Source organism: Canis lupus, chromosome 14 (genome assembly GCF_003254725.2).
Source record: "Canis lupus dingo isolate Sandy chromosome 14, ASM325472v2, whole genome shotgun sequence".
In the NCBI taxonomy this organism is placed as follows: Eukaryota; Metazoa; Chordata; class Mammalia; order Carnivora; family Canidae; genus Canis; species Canis lupus.
Window position 1 is genome coordinate 59,294,485 of NC_064256.1, and position 24,351 is coordinate 59,318,835.

Consider the following 24,351-nt stretch of genomic DNA (forward strand, 5'->3'; position numbering starts at 1 on the left):
CGGCCTCGCGGCGGGCAGCGAAGTCCCTCCTGCTCCCCGAGCTGAAGACATTCCGGCCGGTCGGGACTGACAGGCAAAGCCCATCCAACCGCCAGAGCCCAGAAGTACGTTCCGCGACACGTCTCCCCGTGGGACCTCAGGGGACAGCGGCCCTGGCAGACGAGGGCCTTCAGGGGGCCCCAGCCATTGGCTGCCGTCCTGCCCCCTGAGGAATCCTGGGGGGCCCGGGTAAGCGACCAAGAGAAGGAACTGCAGCCGCGGAGGGGACATCCCAAGGGACCCGAGCAGGAGTCCGCAGGCGCTGCCCCTGGGAAAGGGGACGCCGAAGCCAGCACATGACCCCACCCAAGGCCTGAAGGCGGCCCCACGGCTTAAACCTCACGCAGGAGTAACTAGGAAATCCTGAGGGATTTCAGGCAGGAAAGTGAGGACATTGAGGCCAAGTTTAAACGTGATAGACCTGGGGCCGGGCGGGCTCTGCGGGGGGCCGGCTGCCTTGGGCCCAGGCCGTGACCCGGGGTCTCAGGATCGAGTCCCATGTCGGGCTCCCTGCGTGGAGCCTGCTTCTCCCTCTGCCTCTCTCTCTGTCTCTGTGTCTCTCATGAATAAATAAATAAAATCTTTAAAAAAATGTAAACTCCGGATTTTTGAACTCATTTTCCTGATAACTTATTAAAATCAATAGTGATTCACTGAGTTGCTTTGTTTCATAAAATTAAAAAAAGTGTTTTTGAGAAGCGAGACTGAAGGAAGCAGCAGTCTTGTGCCCCCCGCACTCTGACCCCGTGTCCCCTGCCCCATGGCCCCTGTGCCTCCAACTCTGTGCCCCCACCCACCCCCACCCCATGCCCCCCATACCCCCTGCCCTGTACACCCCTGTACCCCCTGTGCCCTGCCCCAACCCGTGTCCCCCGCCCTTTGCCCCCTGTGCCTCCGACCCTGTGCCCCCACCCCGTGCCCCCCATACTTCTCGCCCCGTACCCCCCTGTGCCCCCCGCGTCCTGCCCCTGGCTCCATGCCTTCCCCGGGTCCCCAGCCCCGTGTCCCCTGCCCCATACCCCCCGCCCCGTGCCCTCCCATGCCTCCCGTACCCCCCACTCTGTGCCCCCGACCCCATGTGCCCCCCAGCCCTGTGCCCCCCTCCCTGTGCCCCCCGTGCCCCCCGTGCCCCCAGGCAGCGTGAAGGACGGGGTGGTCCGGTTGCCCCCTCTTTCCCAACAGCCGCCCAGACTGTCCACTTAGCTGGAGGGAGGCGGCAGCTCCTCTGCAGCCCTCACCTCCAGGCCAAGCAGACAAGCCCCCCCCTCCCCCGGAAGTCTAAACAGCAGGCAGCCGCCAGTTTCAGCTCCCGCCCTTGCTCCCGGGTCTGCCCCTGGTGGCCTGGCTGCTGCAGGCCCATCCTCCACGGCCACCCTCCGGCCACCGAAGGACGCCAGGGCGGCGATGCTGCGCTCCAGCCCGCCGGACAGCCGGGAGGCACGGCCCGCGCTCTGTTCCACACACCGGGGGCCTCCAGGTGAGACTTCAAATAGGACGGATGGGGACCCGGCTACGTGAAAAGCCACCTCCGGTCTGCTGTCCCACCACGGAGTTAAGACAGCCGGGTGGGTCTGGGGTCACTTTCCAGGACCTAAGTCCCTGCGATCTGTGGCAGAAATCCTTAGACGGCCCCTCGGAAGCCAGAGGCAGAGGCCAAGGCCCATCTGTGCCCGCAGACGTTGCTGCGGAGTTTCCCAGGGACTGAGAGGAAAGCGCCCGGGGACCAGGCTCCGCTGGGTCCCACAGCCCACAGTCTGCCACCGTCCCGAGTGGGCAGCAGGAGGATCTACGGCCAGCCAACTCCTTATCCGTCGGCCCGCTGGTCACAGAGGACCCGGGGCCCAACAGGTCCGGGCCCTCGAAGAGAGCGCTTCTGGGCGAATGAATGTGCTCGGGATCTGGCCCCCCCCCCCCCCAAAGTCCTTTTCAGGAATATAGCTCAAAACCCCTTACCCCTGCTAGGAAAGTGCAGGTTCAAATACATACCCTCTTCGTGGAATCAAGAAGCTCTGGATGCAAAAAAAAAAAAAAAAAAAAAAGCTCTAGATGCTCTAGATGCTTCGATAACCTGTGAGAACTTGGACTCTCGAGGTGCTTTTCTCAGCATCCATCAGATTTAGGTAGCTGGTGCGGTGTCACTTGGTGTTTGTGAACAACGGATGGTGTGACCTTTGCACTATTTTACAGATAGGGGCACCAGAAGCTCGGAAATGCTTGCAGAACACAGTAAACCCTCAAGTCATGTTCCATTGGCCAGTCAGTATTTTGTCCCCCCTTCAAATTAGGAAACTAATAAAGCTTCCGCTTGCTGCTTAAAAAATTGACAATCTGCAATGTGCAGTTGTGTATATGCTTGGATTTTACCCACCGTTTACTTTATTTCTCTCCAAAGAGTCTACTCCTCCCTCGTGATAGTAGAGATGAGCCACTTTCTATTAGGAATATAAATTACATCACGAAAGAAGTCTTCCCTTTCCTCTTCTAGAATAAAAATCCAACTTCTTTTCTCCTCGAAATAAAATTTCAAATGGCCTGGCAAGATTATAATGTATTTGAACGTTCAACCATTTTTAAACGATTTCTGCAATTAAAATAATTGACTTTCATCGAAATCCAGAAGCAAAATGAGAACTGGAGATGCCAAAACACTCTAGCCGCAGCCTGAAAACCGGGCCAGCACCCAGGTAGACATGGCCTAGTCGATGAATAAGGTTCATCTTCCTCGCGAGAGTGCAAATCCACTATGCAGTTCCCCCCACACACACACACACACACCCCGCCTCCCTCCCTCCAGCCCTACTGAACTCTATCTAGTAGGAGATTCAGGTCTGACGGTTGGTCGTCATCTTAAAGGTGAGAAAACTGAGGCTCAGTATTGACGTTTCTTAGACTGTCGCTGGCTGACCGGCAGGCACCTCAAGCCCAGCTCGCCCGCCGCCCTCCGCACCGCTCCTCCCGTCCACAAAAACCAGATCGCCAAATGTCCATGCAGAGGGACACCTGCCTCGATGACACCCACTTCATGGAGCCCCACTGTGGGTTTTGTTTACCTTCAGAGAACGGGACAACTCAGTGAACCACAGAGAACCGCGGGACACAAAAGAGAGATTTAGATCCCGAGGCCCAGGGATGTGGGATTTAATCGGGAAAAAAAAAAAAAAAACACAAAAAAACCTTGTGAATCAGGTTATGCACCAGCATATTGTAGTGGAAAGAACAGAACGAGGCTGGGACTCCTGGGTGGCTCAGCGGTGGGGTGTCTGCCTTTGGTCCAGGGTGTGACCCCAGGGTCCCAGGATCCGGCTCCACATCGGGCTCCCCACAGGGAACCTGCTTCTCCCTTCTCCCTCTGCCTGTATCTCTCATGAATAAATAAATAAAATCTAAAAAAAAAAAAAGGGAAAGAACAAGTCCTCTAAAATTAAGACTGATTTTTCACGGTAGTACTTACTAGCTGAGGGATCTTGAGCAAGTCTTTAACCACTCCAAATTCATTTTTTTGTTGTTATTAAATGAGTACCAATGGGGGGCAGTTGAAATTTTGCGTGGAGAGACAGAGACTGAGAGAGAGAAAGAGACTGAATGCTGGAGGTGCTTGTGAGGCTGTCAGCGCAGGAGTGTTCACAACGCCTTGGGGGGATTAAAAAGGCACTCACCTGTCCCTTCATTGGATGAAAAGTGTATTTCTTCAATTCCATCAACTCCTAGAAAAAAGTATCCTTTGCTTTGGAGGTAGGGACAGAATAACCCCTAGGTGTTAATGCCCCCGCCCCCCCCCCCCTTGCAAAGGAAGTCATTTCTCTTGTTTCATCCTTTAGCCCCTTGGGTATGTGCCCGGGGCATTCCTCCTCCCGGTAAACCACTCAACAAATTGTATTCAAAACCAAGATTTCATGCACTGGGCCCAATGATGGGGATACAGCAGCCAGTGCTCCGAGGTCCCCCCAGGAGAGGCTCGCAGAATAAAGTGAGCTTGGAGGAAGGCTCTGATTTCGAGAGAGGCCACTAGCCATTAGCCAAAATATTTCTGGATCAGTAACTACACCCTATCATCAACTTGACTCTCTAAAAATTACAATGTGGCTTTAGGACCTGGTACATAGCGTTCACTCAACAAATATTTGTTGGATAAAGGAACGAATGGGACGGGACAGGACGGGAACTCCAGTGAGCTTTTATTGCTCTGGGCTGATACAGGAGAGACGCAGCAAATGCAATCCTTTATTTGAGGCTGAGGCCAGTGAAGCCAACCTTTTATGTGAGTAAGTCTGGATCCCGCGTAGGCTGAGCTGGCCCGGGTACCGTGCGAATGTCCCCCCATGTCAGGGGACCTCCGGGGCCGCAGGTGAAGCCTCTCGGAAGCATTCCAGGTCGTCCGGTCGGTGAGGCAAGGCCAGGCCGTGCTCGCCCTCGGGCCTCTGCCAGGGGTCCTCTACCCTGGGAAGCACTGGGTGACTCAGTTTCCCAAACTGCCAGGCGCCAAGCGTTGTCTGGCTTCCCAAGTCTGTGGCTCCAAAGGGCGTGTGGCTGGATCCTATGCTCTCCTGCACCGAGAGTTCCCATCACTTCCTTTGGGCCTTGTCTGGGCTCCTGAACTTGGGCGGGGGGTGGGGGTGGGGGAGGCACCCTGTCCTTGCAGAGCCCCAGGGCTGGGCCCTCGGTGGGCGAGCGAGCAGGGGTTAGGCTGTGCCTTGGGTGTGTGGCCCGTCCGAGGCTCGGGGTAGGGGTGCGGCCTCCCCTTGCGGGGCGCTCCGCCGAGCCCTGGGGCGCCCCGGCCCTGCCCTCCGCCTGCAGAGGCTGCCTGGAGCCGCAGGCGCCCAGCAGTGCGAGGACGGTACATCCAGGCCAGGCCTGCACCTCCGCATCCCTGGGAACAGCGGGCCCCCAAGGTCGCGGCCCCCGGGCCCCGGTTAGCGCCCCCGGGTTAGCGCCCCTGGATTAGCGCCCCCGTTAGTGCCCCCGGTTAGCGCCCCCGGGTTAGCGCCCCCAGTTAGCGCCCCTCGTTAGCGTCCCCTGGTTAGCGCTCCCCGATTAGCGCCCCCCCCAAGTTAGCGCCCCCGGGTTAGCGCCCCAGTTAGCACCTCCCGGTTAGCGCCCCCGGGTTAGCGCCCCCCGTTAGCGCCCCCCCGGGTTAGCGCCCCCCGGTTAGCGTCCCCCGTTAGCGCCCCCGGTTAGCGCCCCCCATTAGCGCCCCTGGATTAGCGCACCCCGGTTAGCGCCCCCCCCCCAGTTAGCGCCCCCGGGTTAGCGTCCCCCGTTAGCGCCCCCCGTTAGCGTCCCCTGGTTAGCGTCCCCTGGTTAGCGCCCCCGGTTAGCGCCCCCCATTAGCGCCCCTGGATTAGCGCCCCCCGTTAGCGTCCCCTGGTTAGCGCCCCCCGTTAGCGCCCCCGGTTAGCGTCCCCTGGTTAGCGCCCCCCGTTAGCGCCCCCGGTTAGCGTCCCCTGGTTAGCGCCCCCCGTTAGCGTCCCCTGGTTAGCGCTCCCCGGTTAGCGCCCCCCGTTAGCGCCCCCCGTTAGCGTCCCCTGGTTAGCGCTCCCCGGTTAGCGCCCCCCCAGTTAGCGCCCCCCCCAGTTAGCGCCCCCGCCGCGCGGGACCTGGGGCCAGCTGTGCGCCGCCCGCCGCGCCCCGAAGCCGCCGGGAAGGGCGGGAAGGAGCCGGGCAGGGACCTCTCCGGCCGCTCCGCCGGGGCGCCAGGGCGCAGGGACCCCGGGGCGGCCCCAGACACCTCCCGGGGCGCCCCCGCCGCCCTCCGCCCTCCGCCCTCCCGCCGGTCGGGGCGCCCCCGGGCCCAGCGCGCAGGGTGCGGACGCGCCGTCCGGGGCAGCGGCCCGGCCCCCCGCGGAGGCCGCGCAGCCAATGGGAGCCCGAGGCCCGGCAGGACGGGGTGCGGGGCCAATGGGGCTCGGGGCGCGGCCGCGGCGGGGGGGCGGGGCGGGGGCCATGGAGGCGCCGCTCGCGCCGGCACTTCCTCCCCGACCCCGGCCGCCCGCCGCCCGACGGCCCCGCTCGCCGCCCCCCGCGGGGAGGCCGCCGCTCGCCTGGCCTCGGCCGCCTGCAGGGAGAGCGCGCGACCGCCTCGGGCTCGGCTCGGGGGGCGCGGAGCGGAGCGCGGGGCTGCGGGGCGCGGGGCCATGGGCGGAGCGGCGCTCCCGGGGCCCGCCCGCCTGTGCGCGCTGTGGGCAGCCCTGCTCGCGCTGCTGCCCGGCGGAGCCCGGGGCGACTGGATGTGAGCGCGGGCGGCGGGGGTCGGGCTCGGGGTCCGGGTCCGGGTCCGGGTCCGGGTCCGGAGCGCAGGGGCTGCGGGGCTGCGGGGCGGGGGCCCGGGTCTGGGTCCGGGGATCCGGGCGCAGGGCCGGCGGGGTCGGGGTCGGGGTCGGGGTCGGGGTCGGGGTCGGGGTCGGGGGCCGGGGCCGGGGTCCGGGCGCACGGCCGGCTCTCTGCGGGGCGGGGGTCGGGGGGCGGGTCGGGGGCGGGAGGGCTGTGCGGCGGCTGACGCGGCCCGTCCGCAGGTGGCTGGGCGTCGCGCCGTTCGGGGCCCCCGAGAAGCTGGGCTGCGCCGCCCTGCCCCTGAGCGGCCGCCAGCAGGAGCTGTGCCGGCGGAAGCCCCACCTGCTGCCGAGCATCGGCGAGGGCGCGCGCCTGGGCATCCAGGAGTGCCGGAGCCAGTTCCGACACGAGCGCTGGAACTGCCTGCTGGCCGCCGCCGCCGCCGCCCCCGCCCCCGTCCCCGCCCCGGGCGCGGGCCCCCTCTTCGGCTACGAGCTGAGCAGCGGTGAGTCGGGGCGCGGGGCGCGGGGCGCGGGCGGGGGGGCCGCCCCGGGAGGGCGAGCGGGGGCCGCGGGCCGCGTGCGGGAGGAGCTGCAGGTGCGCCTCCCGCGGGGCTCCCGGGACGGGGCGCGGCGCCCGGCGGGGGGGCGCAGGACACACCTGGCCGCCCCCCCCCCGCCGCCCCCCTGCGGTCCCGCAGCCGCAGAACCGGGCGCCGCAGGGGTCCCCGCTGCTGCCGTCCGCGCCCGCCCCCCACCCCCGCGACCGCGACCCCCACCCCGCGTCTGCCCCGGGGCCCCGACCCCGCAGGAGGGAGACGGAGGAAGGAGGAGGAAGGCCCAGGAGAAGGAAAAAGAAAGGAGAGGAACAAGGAGGGGAAAGGACGGAGAAACGAGGAGGCGGAGAGAAAAGATGAAGAAAAGTTCCAGCGGCTGGAAGGCGAGGCCGTCAGCCGCTGGAAAGGTTTATCGGCCCAGCCCGGGAGCCTGCGACCCACCCCGCTCCTCACATCCCAAGGGACAAAAAGGTCACCTGCTGAGTCTCTTCCAGTCCCTTTCGCTAATGTCCTAATGGGACTTTAATTTGCAGACGTTGTAGCTCAAGCCTTATTGCAGGTGTGCTGCATCCATCCATACTCGATCATCTTCCATGACGACTCTTTTTTAATTTTTTTCTGGCGACTTTTCGATTCTTTCACTGTCTTTAAGCCTGTAAGAGGATTAGCTGCTATCATATAAAATACTTAAGTGTTTGTATTAATATGTGTGATTGTTATTTATAACGCAGCCTTAAAAAAAAAAAAAGAAAAGAAAAAAGACCAGTCTTTGATATGAAAGTAAACTGTGACATCTACTGACCGCTTTGGCCTTTACTTAACTCTAATTTGCGTTGAGATACGTATTATTTATACAAACAAACAAACAAAAAATCACAGCAGATTTTTCGGCGTGTGTTTCGTGAAAACACATTTGAAATTTAAAGATAAACGTAATCTGGACTCTTTTGGGGCATCGTGTTACCATTTGCCGTATCCATGCAAAGGATTTTAAATTCAACACGGATTTGAATTTCTATTTAAATTCAATACGGATTTGAACTTCTGTTGTCTATTAAGCACTAACGGGGTGCTGGCATCCATTTCAAATGTTTTAAATGAGCAGATGATTCTAAAGACAATTTATGATATGCAATATATAAAAATTCCCCCCCCCCCAGAGTGGAATACTGAAAATTAATGTCGCCTTTTTAAAAGACTAAAACAATTTGAAATTGTCCTTTATAAATACATGCTCCTTAAAGCGTCTATCGAAAGCAATCGAAAAATCACTTCCCTGCTGAGAGGATAAGTAGGAAGATTTGTTATGGACAAAACCAGACAGAGATACGGCTCTTTCATTCAGCAATTTATGTTTTGTTCTAGGCACCAAGGAAACAGCATTTATTTATGCTGTGATGGCTGCAGGCCTGGTGCATTCTGTGACCAGGTCATGCAGTGCCGGCAACATGACGGAGTGCTCCTGTGACACCACCCTACAGAACGGTGGCTCAGCGAGCGAAGGCTGGCACTGGGGGGGCTGCTCTGATGATGTCCAGTATGGCATGTGGTTCAGCAGAAAGTTCCTAGATTTCCCCATCAGAAACACCACAGGAAAAGAAAGCAAAGTACTGTTAGCAATGAACCTGCACAACAACGAAGCTGGAAGGCAGGTATGTATGAGAAAGTGGAATGATATCTCATGCCTTTAGGTAAATAACACTGGGATGACACTTCTGAGTGAATCAGTCCAGATGACTTAAAAAACATACATTTGCAGTCTAAGAAATATACGTGTCATGCATATGTGTAATATATACGTGTTTATTGTATGTGTGTAACGTTTGCATTGATTTAGTTTAAGTCCTCCTCCATCTGATAGGAGTTGAATCTCATTATAGGCTCTACTGGTGATTTTGTATTTTGTATACCCAGAGCACTGAATTATGAAATAATAGATGTACACATACGTTTTTGGGTCATTTTGTTCCGTCCCCTGAGCTGGTTAGTGAGAGAGCCAGAATAAGATCTATAGCATCTGCCTTTCTAATGGGACTGAATAAGATTCCATCCCAAATTTGAATTTTGATCTTTTAAAATCTATTTTTAGTGGGCAGTGGCTCCTAAACATGTTACCAATTTGTCCTTACATTCTCTAGCAAACATTCTTGAATACGTCCGGGAATACACATCTTTTAACTAACATTTTGGTAAAACAAAGGTTTTTTTTTTTTAAAGAGGATTCGTTGTTTTATTATAAAATGAAATAGATACATTGTTACAAAACGATCAATCCAGATAAGTGTAAAGAAGCTATAGATATATAAAACGTATGGATGATTTAAATACATATTAAAGATTGAGGGGTAGACAAATTTAAAGAACCACCATCTAATGAACCTCTTTTATGAATTCTGGTTTTTCATACTAAATTTTCTTAAAATGAAATAAATTTGTAGCTTAATTTAACTTTTATACGTTTAATGAATATTGACACAATAAAGTTTGAGTTCTGCAACATAGCTGAATTACTTGGCAATTCGTACTGATTTTCCTAAAACGGTCAAAACGTTTTTATAGATAGACATTTTCTATGCCGTAATAATCTCTCCAGGACAGGAATATCAGCACGTATCCTATATTATTGTAAATATCCAATAATCTGTAAAAGTCCCAAAGCGGTCATTGCAATCTGCCTCAGTCTCCTGAAATAAATTAAAACAAGTATCTGAGTCAGGAATATTTAAAGTTGTATGTTGCATTTGTTTTACATTTTTTGGAAAGTGAATAAATGGAACCCACTTTGAATAGGTGCAAGTTTCAGCCAGCTTTCTTTACTTAAGCACTCTGGTTTAGAATAAAACCAGAAAACTCCATGAATGTTATTATCACCGGAACACTTCAATTCAAATTTAAATTTTCAGTTCAATTTGAATATTGCTTTTAAATAGCAAAATAGGAACTAGGGAGGTCAGTAAATAGCTGGGTAGGCTTTTCATATTTTTGTTTAGAAATTTTAAAGTGTAACTGAGCACGTTAAAGCAACTCTTGTTTAACACCACAGGTATGCACATGTCCCTTCTCCTTAAAGTTTTGCAGGAAAAAAGAATTCAAAGAATGGGTTTCTGCCTCAATTTAAATATTCTCCGATAAAGGATTTTTAAAATTATTTCTAACACACAACTATAAAAGAGGTTAAATACAGTTTTACATTTTTTAACATGTTCTTTAAAACTCTAGAGTTAAAATGAGAAAGCCATTAAAATAAGTCAAATTAGTCAAATTAGTATATTTTAAAAACAAACAAAAAAACAATTAAATGAATATTTATTATCAATTTGGATCTTAAATCTTCTTTAGTCATTCTTCAAATAATTTGGTAGAGATTTTTAAAAATTTAACTAGAAGACAGAACTTGGAAATTCATGTCATAATTAATTCCCTTGAAGAATGCTTATCCCCAAACTTGTGAGAAGCTTGGAAGCGCTCATCTTTTTATTGGTATCATTAGGCAGCTATTTAGTTTTATTCTGTCTTGTGTGTTGTTTCAAATTAAGTAGCAATATTTGCCTCTGTAACTATTTGATCTTAAACTATTATTTATATTCTGAGTTTATTAAAAACATGCAACTCTTTAGCCTCAATTTTAATCCACTGTGTTTGTTGGCAAAAACAATCTTCTCACATTACTGGGGTTTCTGCTATTATTCTAATAATGCAGAAAATAATTCAGCCTATACGTATACATACAGTTTGTTCAAAAGTCAGTGTTCTCTCTACCGAATCTTTTTGTTCCTCGTTGGTCTAGATACAATCTTAAAATATCACAAAATATTACCTGGACCGGTGTTTTGGCTGGTCTTTTTTCAGAAAGTATTACAACTGAAAGCATTTTTGTGTTTTTCTTTCCACTGGTGGCCAAAAACAACCCCCACCCCCACCCCCACCCCCACCCCCATCACCACCATCATCACCACAGCAACAACAAAACCAACCAAGTTTGCAGGCTATTATCTAACATGGGTGAACCATCAACTCCTTTTTTAAGATTGGCGATTAGGATTTTAATCGAATAGGCATATTCTTCTGGGTAAAGTTCAAGGTCTGCATTCAATTGAGTCGATTTTCCTGGTCTCAAAATCCCAAAATCAAAATGTAGGAAAGCGTTCAGAGAAATGTGGGTACTGGCGCTTAGTAGTGCTGTGAGCAGGATAGATGACTTTCTAACCGCTGACCTTAAGTACTCTGATTCCCACTTGGTTTCTGACACCATTCCTAAAGTTATGACTCCAAGAATAATGTTGCTGAATGCTGATTGGCTAACAGAATGATGTGATGTCTTCCAGGGGCAGAACTTCTGGGAATAATGTGACTTGGAATATTTATGGGTATTTCTTTTGGTGTGCTTAAAATATTTCCATTCTTCCCATGTCCACCTCATAAACTTTTAAGTTTCCCTACCCCATAATTTGTTTTATGATGAGTAACTCAAAAAAGTGGGAAGGGCCCAACCCCAAATGTTCATTGACCTGTTTCAAGAATATTTATAAGTACTTGAACAACACATAAGTGTTTTGCCTTTCAGCAGGTTCAAATATATTTTTGGACTGAATGAGACAAAATGGGTCAGAGGAGTAGGAATTCCACATCCAACCATCCAACCTTATGTCACAGCTTCCCTAAAAACTTAACCAGATCATTTGATAGTTGACAAAATGAACTGCTCATAACAAAATGTTCCACAACAGTTTTTTGGGTCACTTCTGTAAACTTTGGATAAAGCAATAGACTGGGAAACAATCATTGCCCGCCGTGTTACCTCAGAGCCAAAATGGTGGCACCAGTCACGCCGTAGCCCAGGTCTTAAGTAGTTCCTATATTTACGTCAAGAGTTACGGGTATGTCTTTCCTAGTTCAGCTCATTAGGAGTTTATCAAACCAAAACTTAACACAAAGAGCCCAGAAAATTAAATGCTACCCTCCTAATTGCTCTCCCATAGTTTAAAAATATTCCTCCAAAATGTGCACATCTGTTTGCAATAGTTCACAAAACATTCCTCTGTTAATATCGTTATAAACCCTAACAACTCAACTGGAGTAGAGAAAAGAATTTTCTCATAACCACATGCTACTCAGACGGTTGCTCCCCTCTTTCTTCTCCTGTTAGCAGGAAAAGACTATCACCGCAGCTCAGAATGGCTACTTGACGTTAATTAAGAATCCCAGCCACACGGCTCCAGAACGTACCTTTTCGTGCAGTGTTCGTGCAATTTCCTTAAATATACTGCATTTTTCCACTTTGATTTTTCTCTCTTCTACCGAAATTCTCCTGCTGGATATAAAGACTTTATATCGTATGTCACCAACTTTCCTGATACGAGTGTCTTAACCACGCTGTCTGTTTTTTGGTAAAACTGGGATAATATGTAAGTACATGTTCATCAATGACCTACTGCGGGCGAGGTATTTCTTCCCATAAAACTAAATCAAGGAAAATAATTGATGCGAAGGTGCTCTGAGAAACACTTAAATTCTGCACTTAAACCTTGTGTGTGTGTGTGTGTGTGTGAGAGAGAGAGAGAGAGAGAGAGTGATCCACCCTTGAACTCTCCATTTCATCACATTCTCCTAGTGGTAATTACATTGCTTTATTTTAATCTCTATTTGTCCAAGTTTCTCCCTTAGAGTTTTTTGGGGCTATAATCATTTAAATTGCATGTCAAGTTATTGGCATGCTTCTCCTTGTAGTTTATTTGTCTTTCTGTCCCAGGCTATATATATGATAACATACATGGTAAAAACATATATAAAATAAAATATATGCGATAAAATATTTATATGATAAAATATATATGGTAAAAATACTATTTTTATACTTCTTGTTAAGCGCAAGAAGATAATGGAATCGAAAGGTAACAGAATACTACGGAAAAATATCATCCCTGGAAAATGTAATCTACTCCAGGTATTTAAAAGATCTTAGTGTTCCTATGGCAGGAAAATCTTCCCCATATTCTGATCCACATTCCACAGGTTGGTTTCATCAGATTTGAAAATCGGGGTCTCTTTTTATCCATCCAACCTGTGACGTCACGTGTCCCTGGGGACCAACCGTGCTGCGGGCTGAGCAGCGAGAGGAGAACCCCAGCAGGACCGAGGTCCCCCTACCATTGACTCCCACGGCCGTGACTCCTTGGTTCAAGGTGGTCTCTAGTTCTTCCCTCCGATCCAGGTCACCCACGGAGAAGGAGTTAAATCCGTTCGAGTGAGCTGGCCTAACTCTAACAAGTATTTGGTGAGCGTCTACGCTGCCTCCCGCCAGTTGGCAACACCATTCGTGATGTCTGTACTGGGAGAAGTCGGCCCCGCAGTGAGATCCCGAGCGAGAGGCAGCTTTAAATCGCTAAGCGATGACTGCGAGGAATGCTGATCAGGTTTAAATACACAAACAGACATGCTTAGATTTTTGGCTTTCTTCGGACAATTTGTTTTGTTCTTACCTAGTACTCATCGAGCTCTTTTTCTCCTATCCGCTGAGCCCTTAAAATCTGAACAAACGTAGGAAGGTGGCGTTCATTTGAACATTTATTTGCCTGGAGACATTTTAAAGAATTGAAGTATTTGTGAATATCGAATGCCGAAAATTTAAGCAAATAAGCCCTTGTGCCATACTTTATTTTTTTGTGCCATACTCTTTGAATCGCTTTCATATCCTCGGAAGGTATCTTTTGCCTGCCTGGAAGGGTCTGTCTTTCCCTTATATACAATATAGACCTAGCTACTTGCTTCTCGGTTTTGTGAATTCAAAAAGAGCATATGTGCTCTGTTCTATAAAGGACGGGGTTTAAATAGTATCCCGTTTATTATTCTAAACACTAATAAGAAGTATCGAATATTGCACAAATCAATACCATATGCTCTCGCCCAAGGTTGCAGATATTATAAATCGTCCGGAATCCTCCGCCTCACTAGATGGTTCAGAAACTTTCATTTGTTAGGGAACATAACATTCCACAAACATGTCAGCGTCGGGTTTAGTTTAAAATGGCAAAGTGTAGACCCCTGTCATTTTATAGTTTTGATAAGAACCGTAAGTGGAACTTAAGCCGCGAGGTTTTCCCCTTCTTTGGTGAGATTACACACATAATTTCCAAGTTACCGAGTGGACAGATCAATTTTTCATTTTACCCAGCATGTTGACAGAACAGTCAGCGCGGTAGCTAGTCCTGGCGATTTATTAATCTGCCCTGCCATCCTCTGGGGATTGAAGGAAGCTGTGCTCACCAGCCTGGTGCGTAACAGATGAGAACCTTGAAATTCTTGAAACCTCTGTATTGCTTTTGCCCTGTTAGCCCCCTTTTAAAATTTTCTCTCTGCTCTTCCTCTACCTTCTTCTTCAGGGAGAAGGGACATTTATTCAGACTCGGATGTGGGCCAGGCAGGGGGCTCCTACAGATCTATGTAATTTCATTTAATTCCTGAGTCTGAATAAACCAAACTCAGCGCTTGGAATTGAAAAATTACATACATCTATTATCCCTCTTCTAGGTTAGGGTGGTGCTACTGATCCATCAAGAGTAGGACATATGTTTCGAATTAATTTTCCAGAAGAGGGGAAGAATGTGCTGGGAGCAACCACACTCTCCAGCCCCTTCTCCTTTTGACCAACTTAAGTTGATTAGTCAGGGTTTCTCACGTGGCCTGTGACCAGAGGATAACATGGTCCCCCCCACCCCCAGGCCCACGGTAGACTGTGATGAACCTGAGAGTGCTCAGTTCCACAGATGTCATGCTCGGATGCCCACCGGGGTCATCTGAGCCCCCGGACGGAGGGGCCACGGCCTGGACCCCGCCTCGGCCTATTCAATCAGACTCTTGGGGGTTGGAGCATCAGTTATTGGTAAAGCTACCCACCCAGATGCTTCTATATCGCACTTGTGCGTCCGGGGCGACTGTCCTCCCATTGCCCCCCAAATCTTCACGTGCATACGAGTCACCCCGGAGTCTCCTTTTAACGCAGAGTCTGGGGTGGGGCCTGGGAATCTGCCTTTCTCCCAAGTGAGGTTGGTGCTGCTGGTCGGTGAGTCACACCCCGAGCGCAGGTGATGGCCTCGGGAGCACAGAGGTCGCACGAACATCCTCTCACAGCCAAAATTAAACGAAAAGGAATAAACGCGGCCTCTCTGGGCTGCCTCTGATACTCCCTGATGACAGGAGCCGCCTGGCCCACCCTAGGCCGGGGGCTGCGAGCCGCGGGGGTCAGCGCAGGGCGGGAGCACCCTGAGCACCTGCGGAGGCCCTTCCCGGCCCGGGCGGCCGCAGGGGTGAGGGTGAGGGGCGAGGCCCCGCCAGTGCCCCGCGAGTGACCCCTGTCCATTCCCGCCGCTTGCAGGCTGTCGCCAAGCTCATGTCGGTGGACTGCCGCTGTCACGGGGTCTCGGGCTCCTGCGCCGTGAAGACCTGCTGGAAAACCATGTCCTCGTTCGAGAAGATCGGCCGGCTGCTGAAGGACAAGTACGAAAACAGTATCCAGATCTCAGACAAAATACAGCGGAAGATGCGCAGGAGAGACAAAGACCAGAGGCGGATCCCCATTCGCAAGGACGACCTGCTGTACGTCAACAAGTCCCCCAACTACTGCGTGGAGGACAAGAAGCTGGGCATCCCGGGCACGCGGGGCCGCGAGTGCAACCGCACCTCCCAGGGCGCCGGCGGCTGCAACCTGCTGTGCTGCGGCCGCGGCTACAACACGCACGTGGTCAGGCACGTGGAGAGGTGCGAGTGCAAGTTCATCTGGTGCTGCTACGTTCGCTGCCGGCGCTGTGAGAGCATGACCGACGTGCACACCTGCAAGTAGCCGCCCGCAGCCTGCAGCCCGCAGCCCGCGCCCTGGGCCCCGCGGGGAGGGAGGGACGCGCGCCCGCCGGCGGGGCTGGGAGAGCCCTGGCCCCGCCCCCGCTGGCTGCCCGGGCCCCGCCCCCGGCCCCGCCCCCGCTGGCTGCCCGGGCCCCGCCCTCGGTCACGCCCCCGGCCCCTGCTGGCTGCCCAGACCCCGCCCCCGGCCCCCACTGGCTGCCCGGGCCCCGCCCTCGGCCACGCCCCCGCCCACCGCTGGCTGCCCGGGCCCCGCCCTCGGCCCCGCCCCCGGCCCCTGCTGGCTGCCCGGGCCCCGCCCTCGGCCCCGCCCCCGCCCACCGCTGGCTGCCCGGGCCCCGCCCTCGGCCCCGCCCCCGGCCCCTGCTGGCTGCCCAGGCCCCGCTCCTGGCCCCCGCTGGCTGCCCGGGCCCCGCCCTCGGCCCCGCCCTCGGCCACGCCCCCGCCCACCGCTGGCTGCCCAGGCCCCGCCCCCGGCCCCCGCTGGCTGCCCGGGCCCCGCCCTCGGCCACGCCCCCGCCCCCACTGGCTGCCCAGGCCCCGCCCCGGCCCTGCCCCGCTGCCCAGGCCCAGGCTGAGCATGCGCAGTCCGGGGCGTGCCCCCGCTGAGGACCTGTGGGTTCCTCCCTTGCTGGTTTGGAGGCCTCGATCGACCTTCGGGACGCTAATCCGGCTCCTGAACAAGCCAAGCCAGGAAGGAGCCTCGGCGCAGGACACCTGGTCCAGACTCAGGATGAGGCCCTGGGCTGTGGACCTGGGCTTGGAACCCTAGTGCTGGGCGGCGAGCAGGCATCTTAAAGACACCTCCTGTAGCAGCGAGGAGCAGCAAACACGAGCTCATGTAGTCTCTCGGTATCTTAGATGCAGAAACCGTACTGCTCGTGCGTACAGAGGATGAAGGGTTAACAGAAGTGGTGGATGCTTACTTTCTCTTTCATGCATTTCAGAAGAAAGGCGATTAAAAAGAATTTCCGTAAGTGATGCAGGATCCCTATAAGGTGTTTCCTAGAGATGTTCAGAGACAAAAGGGAAGACTCCAGACATAAAAAGTGAAATGTATGATTTGGATTTTAAGTGCCTTTTCACTAGGAACATTTATCTAGAAAAATCTCAGTAAGACATACAGCAATCTTCTTATCTTTGGTTTCATTGTTAAGATGTAAATTCAAGTTAGTTCATGTACGGCGTAGTTGGCTTCATTCTTCAGAGGTCGGCCAGTTTCTACTAGGAAAACCCCAGCTCGGAAATAATGGGGAGGAGAGGGATCTTGAAAGCAGGTGGGAAAATTAAAGGTAACAACACAAAGGGCTCTCATACATTGTAAGGTGAAGCACCCTTTAAATGTGTAAAGACAGTATTTTGTATAGTATTTTGCTAAAAAGAAGTTATATATTTTGTAAATACAGTATTTAAGTTATATGATATATATTAAAACTGAAGACATTTATTGCCAAAGCCCAAGAACTAAGGCAATAAAATTATCTCAGAAATAAGATTAGCTTCTGTTTCTTTTCATACTATTATCTCTGACTTTTTTTAAACATTGAAAAAGAAGTTGAGTAGTTAGTTATATGAACGTGTTTTTCTTGTCAAAATGACAGTTTTACATGTTATAGATTAAAATATGCTGCAGACTATCGAGGAATTGTGTTATTTCAGCAGATCAGTTAAGCTCTGCTTTTAATTAGTTATGTTTAACTTGTAAGGTTATTATAATAAATTATGCAGTAAAAGTGTTAACTGGATAAAAGAATCTAAATCAAAATAACGATCAATTTGTGGATCTGATATCCCGGATATTTATTATATTGTATGTAATGCTGCATTTCCATGTGAATGTTGAACGGGCTTTCTGAGTTTGGTATTCATGCATGTATATTCATCATATTTTACAAGGTTCCTGGTAAAAATTACCGGGCTATATTTAAGGTTGTGTTTTAATGTAAACACTTATGTTTTTTTTAATGAATTGTTAAGTATTTCAGTATTGTATAGGAAAAAAATGTTTAAATTCAGAAAGGACAAAGGAAGAATATTCCTTTTCTTATAATGAGCTAAAGAAATGTTTCCTTGCCCAAAGGTCTCATTCTGTTGCCTTTCCATTTTTATTTACCAGGGCAGAACAATTGTTTGTGAAAAAAAAAAAAGAGCAAACCCATGGGAAATGTCTCAGGCCTGCCTAATCTTAAATTCAAGGCAAAACATTTCATTGTGACTCTTAAAGTTTAACCAGAAAGATATTATTTATAAACGAGACACTCAGAAGTGACAACTGAATAAATACAGCGCTTATTTAAGAGAGTAGTTTGCCAATCTTTAGCATCCGTTGATCAGAATGACCTGAGACACACTTGTTTTCATGTCTTTTTGTGTGTGTGCAGTAAATCTACTCTGTGCATTGAAAATAAGCACTTTTTTTTGTAAAGGTAAAGAAGAGTTCCCATTGGCAACCAATTGTGTCTACTAACTAGAAGTGGCTTCGTGATTACCTTGCCAGTGCGTGGGGAGAACCCGGCGGCCTGCCGGCTCCGAGCGGGTGGCCCAGTCCGCGCTGCTGTCCGGGCCGCCAGGCCGTGTGTCCGGCTTCTCCTTGTCCATCCCCGGCCCCCCACCAGCACCAGCGCCCGAGCCATCCTTGAGCTGGCCCTGCACCTGCCCTGCCCGTCGCCGCACAGGCACCCGGGGCCACCAGCGAGAGCCCCGGCCTGCGCTGCCTGGGGCCCCGACCGCAGCCCGGCTCAGCGGCGTTGGAGGGACCGAGCCGTGGGGGGCCCTGGGGGGGCCCGAGCCGTGGCTGCCTGCAAGGGGGCTCCGCCGAGAGCTCGCGCTGGGTCCCCCGCCTCAGCCACCAGCTGTACCTGCAGTGTCCCCCGCCCTGGCCGGCCGGCTCCCCTGCTCCCTGAGCCCCATGCCCCGTCCTGAGGACACGGCCACGTATCCCTTCCCGGGCGCTCCCGGAGGAGACATGGAAAGCTGCTTGGGTTTTGTGGTTTTGCGGCCTCACCCCGCGCCCAGCGAAGGCCGTTCTGGGTCTCCCTGGCCCGGCTGGTGACTGTGTCGGTCACTAGGGCCCTGGAGGCCGGGCTCGGGGGCCAGAACATGAGCCCCGGGAAGGAAGCACGGGGCAAGGCTGACTAAACCCCACAGCCGGAGAGGAGGGAAGGGTGATCCACGGGGGAAACGGGGGGGCAGCGTCGAAGGGCGCCTGGGTGCTGGGCCGCATAGACGTGGCACGTCCCCCTCTGGCCATGTGCTTGACACCGGCCCCTGGGTTGTGCTTCCAGCCAGACGAGTTATGTACGACGGCGTGTACACCGCGGCTTCATCTGCTTAAATGCCCCTTGTGACAGGACAGGGGTCGAAGGGGAGGGCAGGTGCTCCGCTGTACTAACTCTCCACCTGGGAGTCCAGCTGTTTGCGAGCTGGGAACCGCCTCATACGGGCCGGGCTAAGAGGCGGGGATGCTGGGCTGAGCGCGGGCCGCCCCGGGAGAAACACCGAATGGCCTGTCACCTCCGGAGAGAGAGAGAAGTTTCCTAAGTAACACATGTCGCTGACGGGCGTGTTTTACAAAACGTTAAAAACACTTTAACGTCTGGCTGGGGATCCCTGGGTGCCTCAGCGCCTGCCTTCAGCCCGGGGCGTGATCCTGGAGTCCCGGGATCGAGTCCCGCGTCGGGCTCCCTGCATGGAGCCTGCTTCTCCCTCTACCTGCGTCTCTGCCTCTCTCTCTCTTTCTCTCTCTCTCATGAGTAAATAAATTCTTAAAAAAACACACACACACAACACTTTAATCTGTCTGAATATAAACATTTGCATTATTTCCTTATTCACAATCTGGATGATAGTTGTTTTGTTTCTCTTTTGAAAGACACCAGTTATATTTACAACAACAGTAGAATTCAATGATTTCAGTTAGATGCTATGACCCTGTGTGTTTTTGCAGCTTCGTAGCCGTGTGACATTCACAGTAGGTATCTTAGAAACGCACTTGAACGTTGTGAAACTAGCACTGGTATGTTCGGTTTTTACTTAGTTTAAAATCTGGAACCAGGAAAGCTTTCCATCACAATATTTGTTTATAGGCAATTTGAGGAGCTGCTGGTACTTGTTGCATCACATCCCGAAGGCCCCTGGAGACTGCAGAGTCCCAGCCACCATTCGGAGTCACTTAGTGGTACAAGCACGAGGATCCACTTAGCTGCCTCCAAGAAGAAAACTCCAAATCCTATCTCCGGGAGCCCCGTATCCTCCTCAAGAGGAGTCCTTCTTAAGGAAAGTTGGCGAGGGGGCCTTGTTTCAGTCTTTGTTTTTTTTTAATTTCAGTTTCACTACAGACCAGATGTGATAAAGTCATAACATTTCTTGGAGTCAGGGTATGAGGTGAGCTGAGGAGGACAAATGCAAGTGGCCCAGCATCAAAGGGGGACACGGTGGTCCACCGGGGACTCATTTCCTTTGCAAAAGAAAATAACAGCAAACACTTCGCTGGCGCTCAGTGTTTGCCAGGCACTCCCCCAAGTGACTGCTACGAAGGAATCGGAGTCTAGAACTCACCGGGAACTAGAAGGGAGAGAGCTGCCTCTTGACTTCTAAGCTCCAAGGGATTTAAGATTCCCGGTGGCTCACAGTTGGTTTATGGGGGAGCCCAACCATCATTCCAAAAGGAAATGACGAGGGGTGAAGATCAAACTAATGTAGTGCGACATTAAATAAATGCCTACATCCTTTTTATTGTCGTGCTTACAGCCAATTGTTACATAAGGTGTCATTTTTAATACACCGATGAAATTCACCGCGGGTGACGATTTACATTCAAATCCAAAGCAAAACCATTAGAGGTGGTTTGCATGATTAAGGGCAAAAAAAAAAAAAAAAAAAAACCTCTCGAAACAAAATTGAGATCGAAAAGACAGCCTCTGCCCTTGACTGTAAAGGGAAAGTAATAATAAATGTGGACCAAGGCAACACAGGCTGTAGTTCTATATGTGACTTCCTTTTTTTTTTTAAAAAAAATATTTATTTATTTATGATAGACAGAGAGAGAGAGAGAGAGAGAGAGAGAGAGAGGCAGAGACACAGGAGGAGGGAGAAGCAGGCTCCATGCTGGGAGCCCGACGTGATAGCCAGACGTGGGACTCGATCCCGATCCCGGGACTCCAGGATCCTGCCCTGGGCCAAAGGCAGGTGCTAAACCGCTGAGCCACCCAGGGATCCCCCATATGTGACTTCCTAATTCGCAGAGTAAGTGAAAGCATCTGATGGACGTGTGAGAATGGAAAAACAGGAGAAGTGGGGGGTGGAGGGCTTCGGGGGCCCCTCCGTCCCACTGCCGTTCAGCCTCAGGGAGGCTCACCTCCATAGGGGCCAAGGAGCCTCCCCTTCACACGCTGGTAAATCAAACCGTCCTAAATATGCCCATAACCACTCGGTCCTGTTTAGCTAAGAAGAAGGGTGGCCTCTTGTCACCAATTTTCCTTTGATAAAAGAGGAGTCACCAGACGTACCTGCCCACCTGCTTTGCCTGCTGACCTAAGCCCCCCTGGCTGTGGCCCCCCGGCCTTCTGTCTTATTGGCTTCCAGCTGGCAGTGCTGCCCAGGTCCCCTGTCACCTCCTCCCAACTGTACCCACTCTGCCCCTGGCCCCTCTAACTCTGTCTATAGGACACTGACTGTGCTTAAAAGAAAAAAAAAAAAAAAACCTCCCACTCTTCACTAACTAAGGAAAGGTGTGAATGTACAAAGTGATGTCAGTAATTACCTATTTGTTTCCAGTACATAATCCATAGTTTTCTTTTTTAAAAAAGTTTATTTTTTGGTGAGTTGTATGGTCTCTGTATCCCCCCAACTTTACTGAGGTGTAACTGACATATAACATCGTGTGCGTGTAAGCGTCTGTCCATTGAGGTTCATCTCAAGCTCCCGGGAAGACACCGCCCACGTGCTCCTAGTGGGTTTGTACCCGGCAAGCCAGCAAAATGGAAAACCTGAAAAAGTGCATATGATGAGGCCTCTTCAGCGTGCCCCCTACTTAAGGGTCCGGGCTAAATACCTTCACAAGCCCGAAGATACGTCTCACTGGCTCAGAATGAGAAGAAGTTCTCTGCTGTGGGCGTCAACCCTTTTTCTTTCCCCAGATGCCCACTTCATCATTTCTTGAGAAACCAAACTTTGTAGCTGGAGAACTGCAATGTCCAACGTTCAACTGTCACAACTGTAATTGTGTCCTTGCCTGACACACCGGATGCTCTAGAATTACAGGGAACTTCCCCCACACAGACGATTTCCATGACCGAATGTGAACATGCCCTTGTAAGGTGTTCACAAGTTCCGCAAGAACTGGCTTCCAACCTCACTCCTGGGTCACAAGTTTCCAATTTCTGTAGAAGTACGAGCTCACTGACTGATGTGAAGCCTCGGGGCCTGTCCCTCGGAGGCGAGGGGAAGCCCCGCGGGGCAGGCTGCACACCCACACCCGGGGGAAGGGGCCCGGTGCTGGCTCACCAGGCCTGAGGAAATTCTCACCAGTGACCCTCCCACGTCTGCTCCGCAGGCCCCACCGCCACCACCACCCCCACCGAGAGCGCAGCTCGGCACCACCGGCCTTCTCCTCCGGCCCCGCTTCTAACTCTGTCAGCATCATTTGCTCCTAAACCTCCCCTCTGCTCAGAGCGGGGACTTCCAAGGCCTTTCCCTCACAGGCCCTCTCTGTTCTGGCCAAATAAGGCTCAGGGCACTTCTCTAATCAGGCTCTCGGTACTCGTGGGGACGCAGGAGCTAAACGTCTTTGGAAGCTGGAACTGAAAACAATCCTCAAGATTTCTACGTGAGGATGAGCATCTGGACGTGGTCGAACAAGCTGAGAAATTCACGTGCCGTTTTAGGATAAGAGAACGCCTCAGGCGCAGACTGGGCTCTGGAGCACAGGGTGGGCGTTTACTCTCCTCAGCTCCGAGGGCGTCCCCGCAGGAAGCAGAGCAATTCCGCTCGCATTCGGCTACGGGCACTGAGGCAAAGACTTGGGGGAATCACCGGCTCCGGTACCGAGCTCGTCCACCGGGCATGCCGCAGCCGAGGGGCAGCGACAGCAGCGCACCAGCAGGACAGCACACGGCGGCCCGAGGCGTTGCTGGAAACATGTTTGAAAGCCAAGTGTACAAAGTTCAAAGAGTGGATTTACTGTTAGAGGGAAAGTGTTGATCTCAGAAAAGCAAAAACGTTTCCAGACACCCGAGACATCCTTCTCTTCCCTGCCACACGCTGGTGGGTAAGAGCCTCGCGGCCCCTCCGTGCGGGAGGGCGCCTGCCGGGCCCCAGCCTCTCCTCCGACCCGAGGGCTGTCCCGCCTGGGCCTGCAGCGGGACTGGGCTGCACGGGAGCAGCCGCTTAGGAGCAGGGTCCCGGGTCTTATGTTCCGTGCTCTCCCAGACGGGGGCTTCTCCCCTGTGTGCCCCCCCATGAGGCTCATCGACCAGCGGCCTCCGCGAGAGGGAATCGGAACACACTCCCCGCCGCTGGCCCAAGTCACGCGCTTTTGCACACCTTGCCCTCCAGCTGGCACGGCAGGCGCAGCTCTTTCATGGGATCGTTTGGATTGGCAGCTGCCTGGAGCCGACAGAAGCCCCGACCCTGCGTGTGAGAAGGAGTCGGTGTGGGTGCGGGTTCAATGAGCGCAGGGGGGCAGGGTCAGAGGCTTAGGGCGGGGAGAAGCTCGGGCGAGGAGCGGCATCCTCGTGTGGCCTTCCCGCCCCAGTCATCCCGTGGCTCCTTTCGGGTGGGCGACCCAGTCTGTTCAGGTTGCTAGAATGAGCAAGCCCCCAAACTCGGGGGCTCATAAACAACAAGAAATTCAGTTCTCATGATCCTAGAGGTTGGAGTCCAAGATCAAGGTGGTCGCGGGTTGAGCGTCTGGCTTCTTGGTTCACGTGTCTTCCTGCTGTCGCCTCACATGGCACAAGGGGCAGGGAGCCTCTGGGGTGTCTCTGATGAAGGCTCTACCCTCTGCCCCCGATCACCTCCCAAGGGCCCCTCCACGCTGGGCGTTGGCAGGACACAAACATTCAGGCCGTAGCGTTTGGAGGATGGGATTGGGAAGCTTTCGGAGGCTGCTTCACCTTTTGGCTGCAACATCACTAGCGTCCGAGAGGCGAGGGCAGCAGCAGTCCCAGCAGCGCAGCGGGCGAGCGTGTGCCAGGCACCCGGCGGGGGGAGGACGCGCTTCCGCCAGTTCCTCGTGGACTCGACGGCCAGAGGGCCACGCAGGCAGGCAGGTCTGTTCTCTCACCAGCCCCGCCACCGTCTCCGCACACAGCACACTCCTCTTCGTGCTTTGAGGCCTCTTTTCTCTGGCGACCGAGTAAAAGACGGGCTACTGACCTGGAACGTCAGGAGCTTGCAGGTTCATCCCTTTCCCCGAGCACAGGGCCACCTCTACCCACGTGGTCTAGCTTCCTTCCAGGCTCAGTGCGCCCCAGGGATGAGTACTTCATGCAGAGCTCAAGCGAGCTCTGTTTTCTGCTTTTTAAGTAATCCCTAGGCCCAATGGGGGGCTCGAGCTCACAACCCCAAGGTCACGAGCCACTTGCTCTACTGACTGGGCCAGTCAGGCGCCCTGAACAGCGGTGAGTAAGGGCAGC

General features: G+C 52.7%; 1 protein-coding gene across 1 annotated transcript; it reads left to right on the forward strand.

Moving 5' to 3' along the window:
• The first annotated feature begins 1,443 nt into the window (after window positions 1-1,443).
• On the forward strand, window positions 1,444-15,779 carry WNT16 (Wnt family member 16). Its single transcript, XM_049093442.1, has 5 exons — window positions 1,444-1,516; window positions 5,611-6,265; window positions 6,516-6,811; window positions 8,228-8,514; window positions 15,234-15,779. Exons 1-5 carry the CDS (start codon window positions 1,444-1,446, stop codon window positions 15,696-15,698), a joined length of 1,776 nt encoding a protein of 591 aa, XP_048949399.1. The 3' UTR covers window positions 15,699-15,779.
• Window positions 15,780-24,351: the final 8,572 nt, after the last annotated feature.

Bases quoted from the DNA above. Each gene is read 5' to 3' on its own strand.
- WNT16 (XM_049093442.1), top strand. From the start codon at position 1,444: ATGCTGCGCTCCAGCCCGCCGGACAGCCGGGAGGCACGGCCCGCGCTC. The intron at 1,517-5,610 runs GTGAGACTTCAA...CGCCCCCCCCAG, and splicing joins CACACACCGGGGGCCTCCAG to TTAGCGCCCCCGCCGCGCGG. The intron at 8,515-15,233 runs GTATGTATGAGA...CGCCGCTTGCAG, and splicing joins ACAACGAAGCTGGAAGGCAG to GCTGTCGCCAAGCTCATGTC.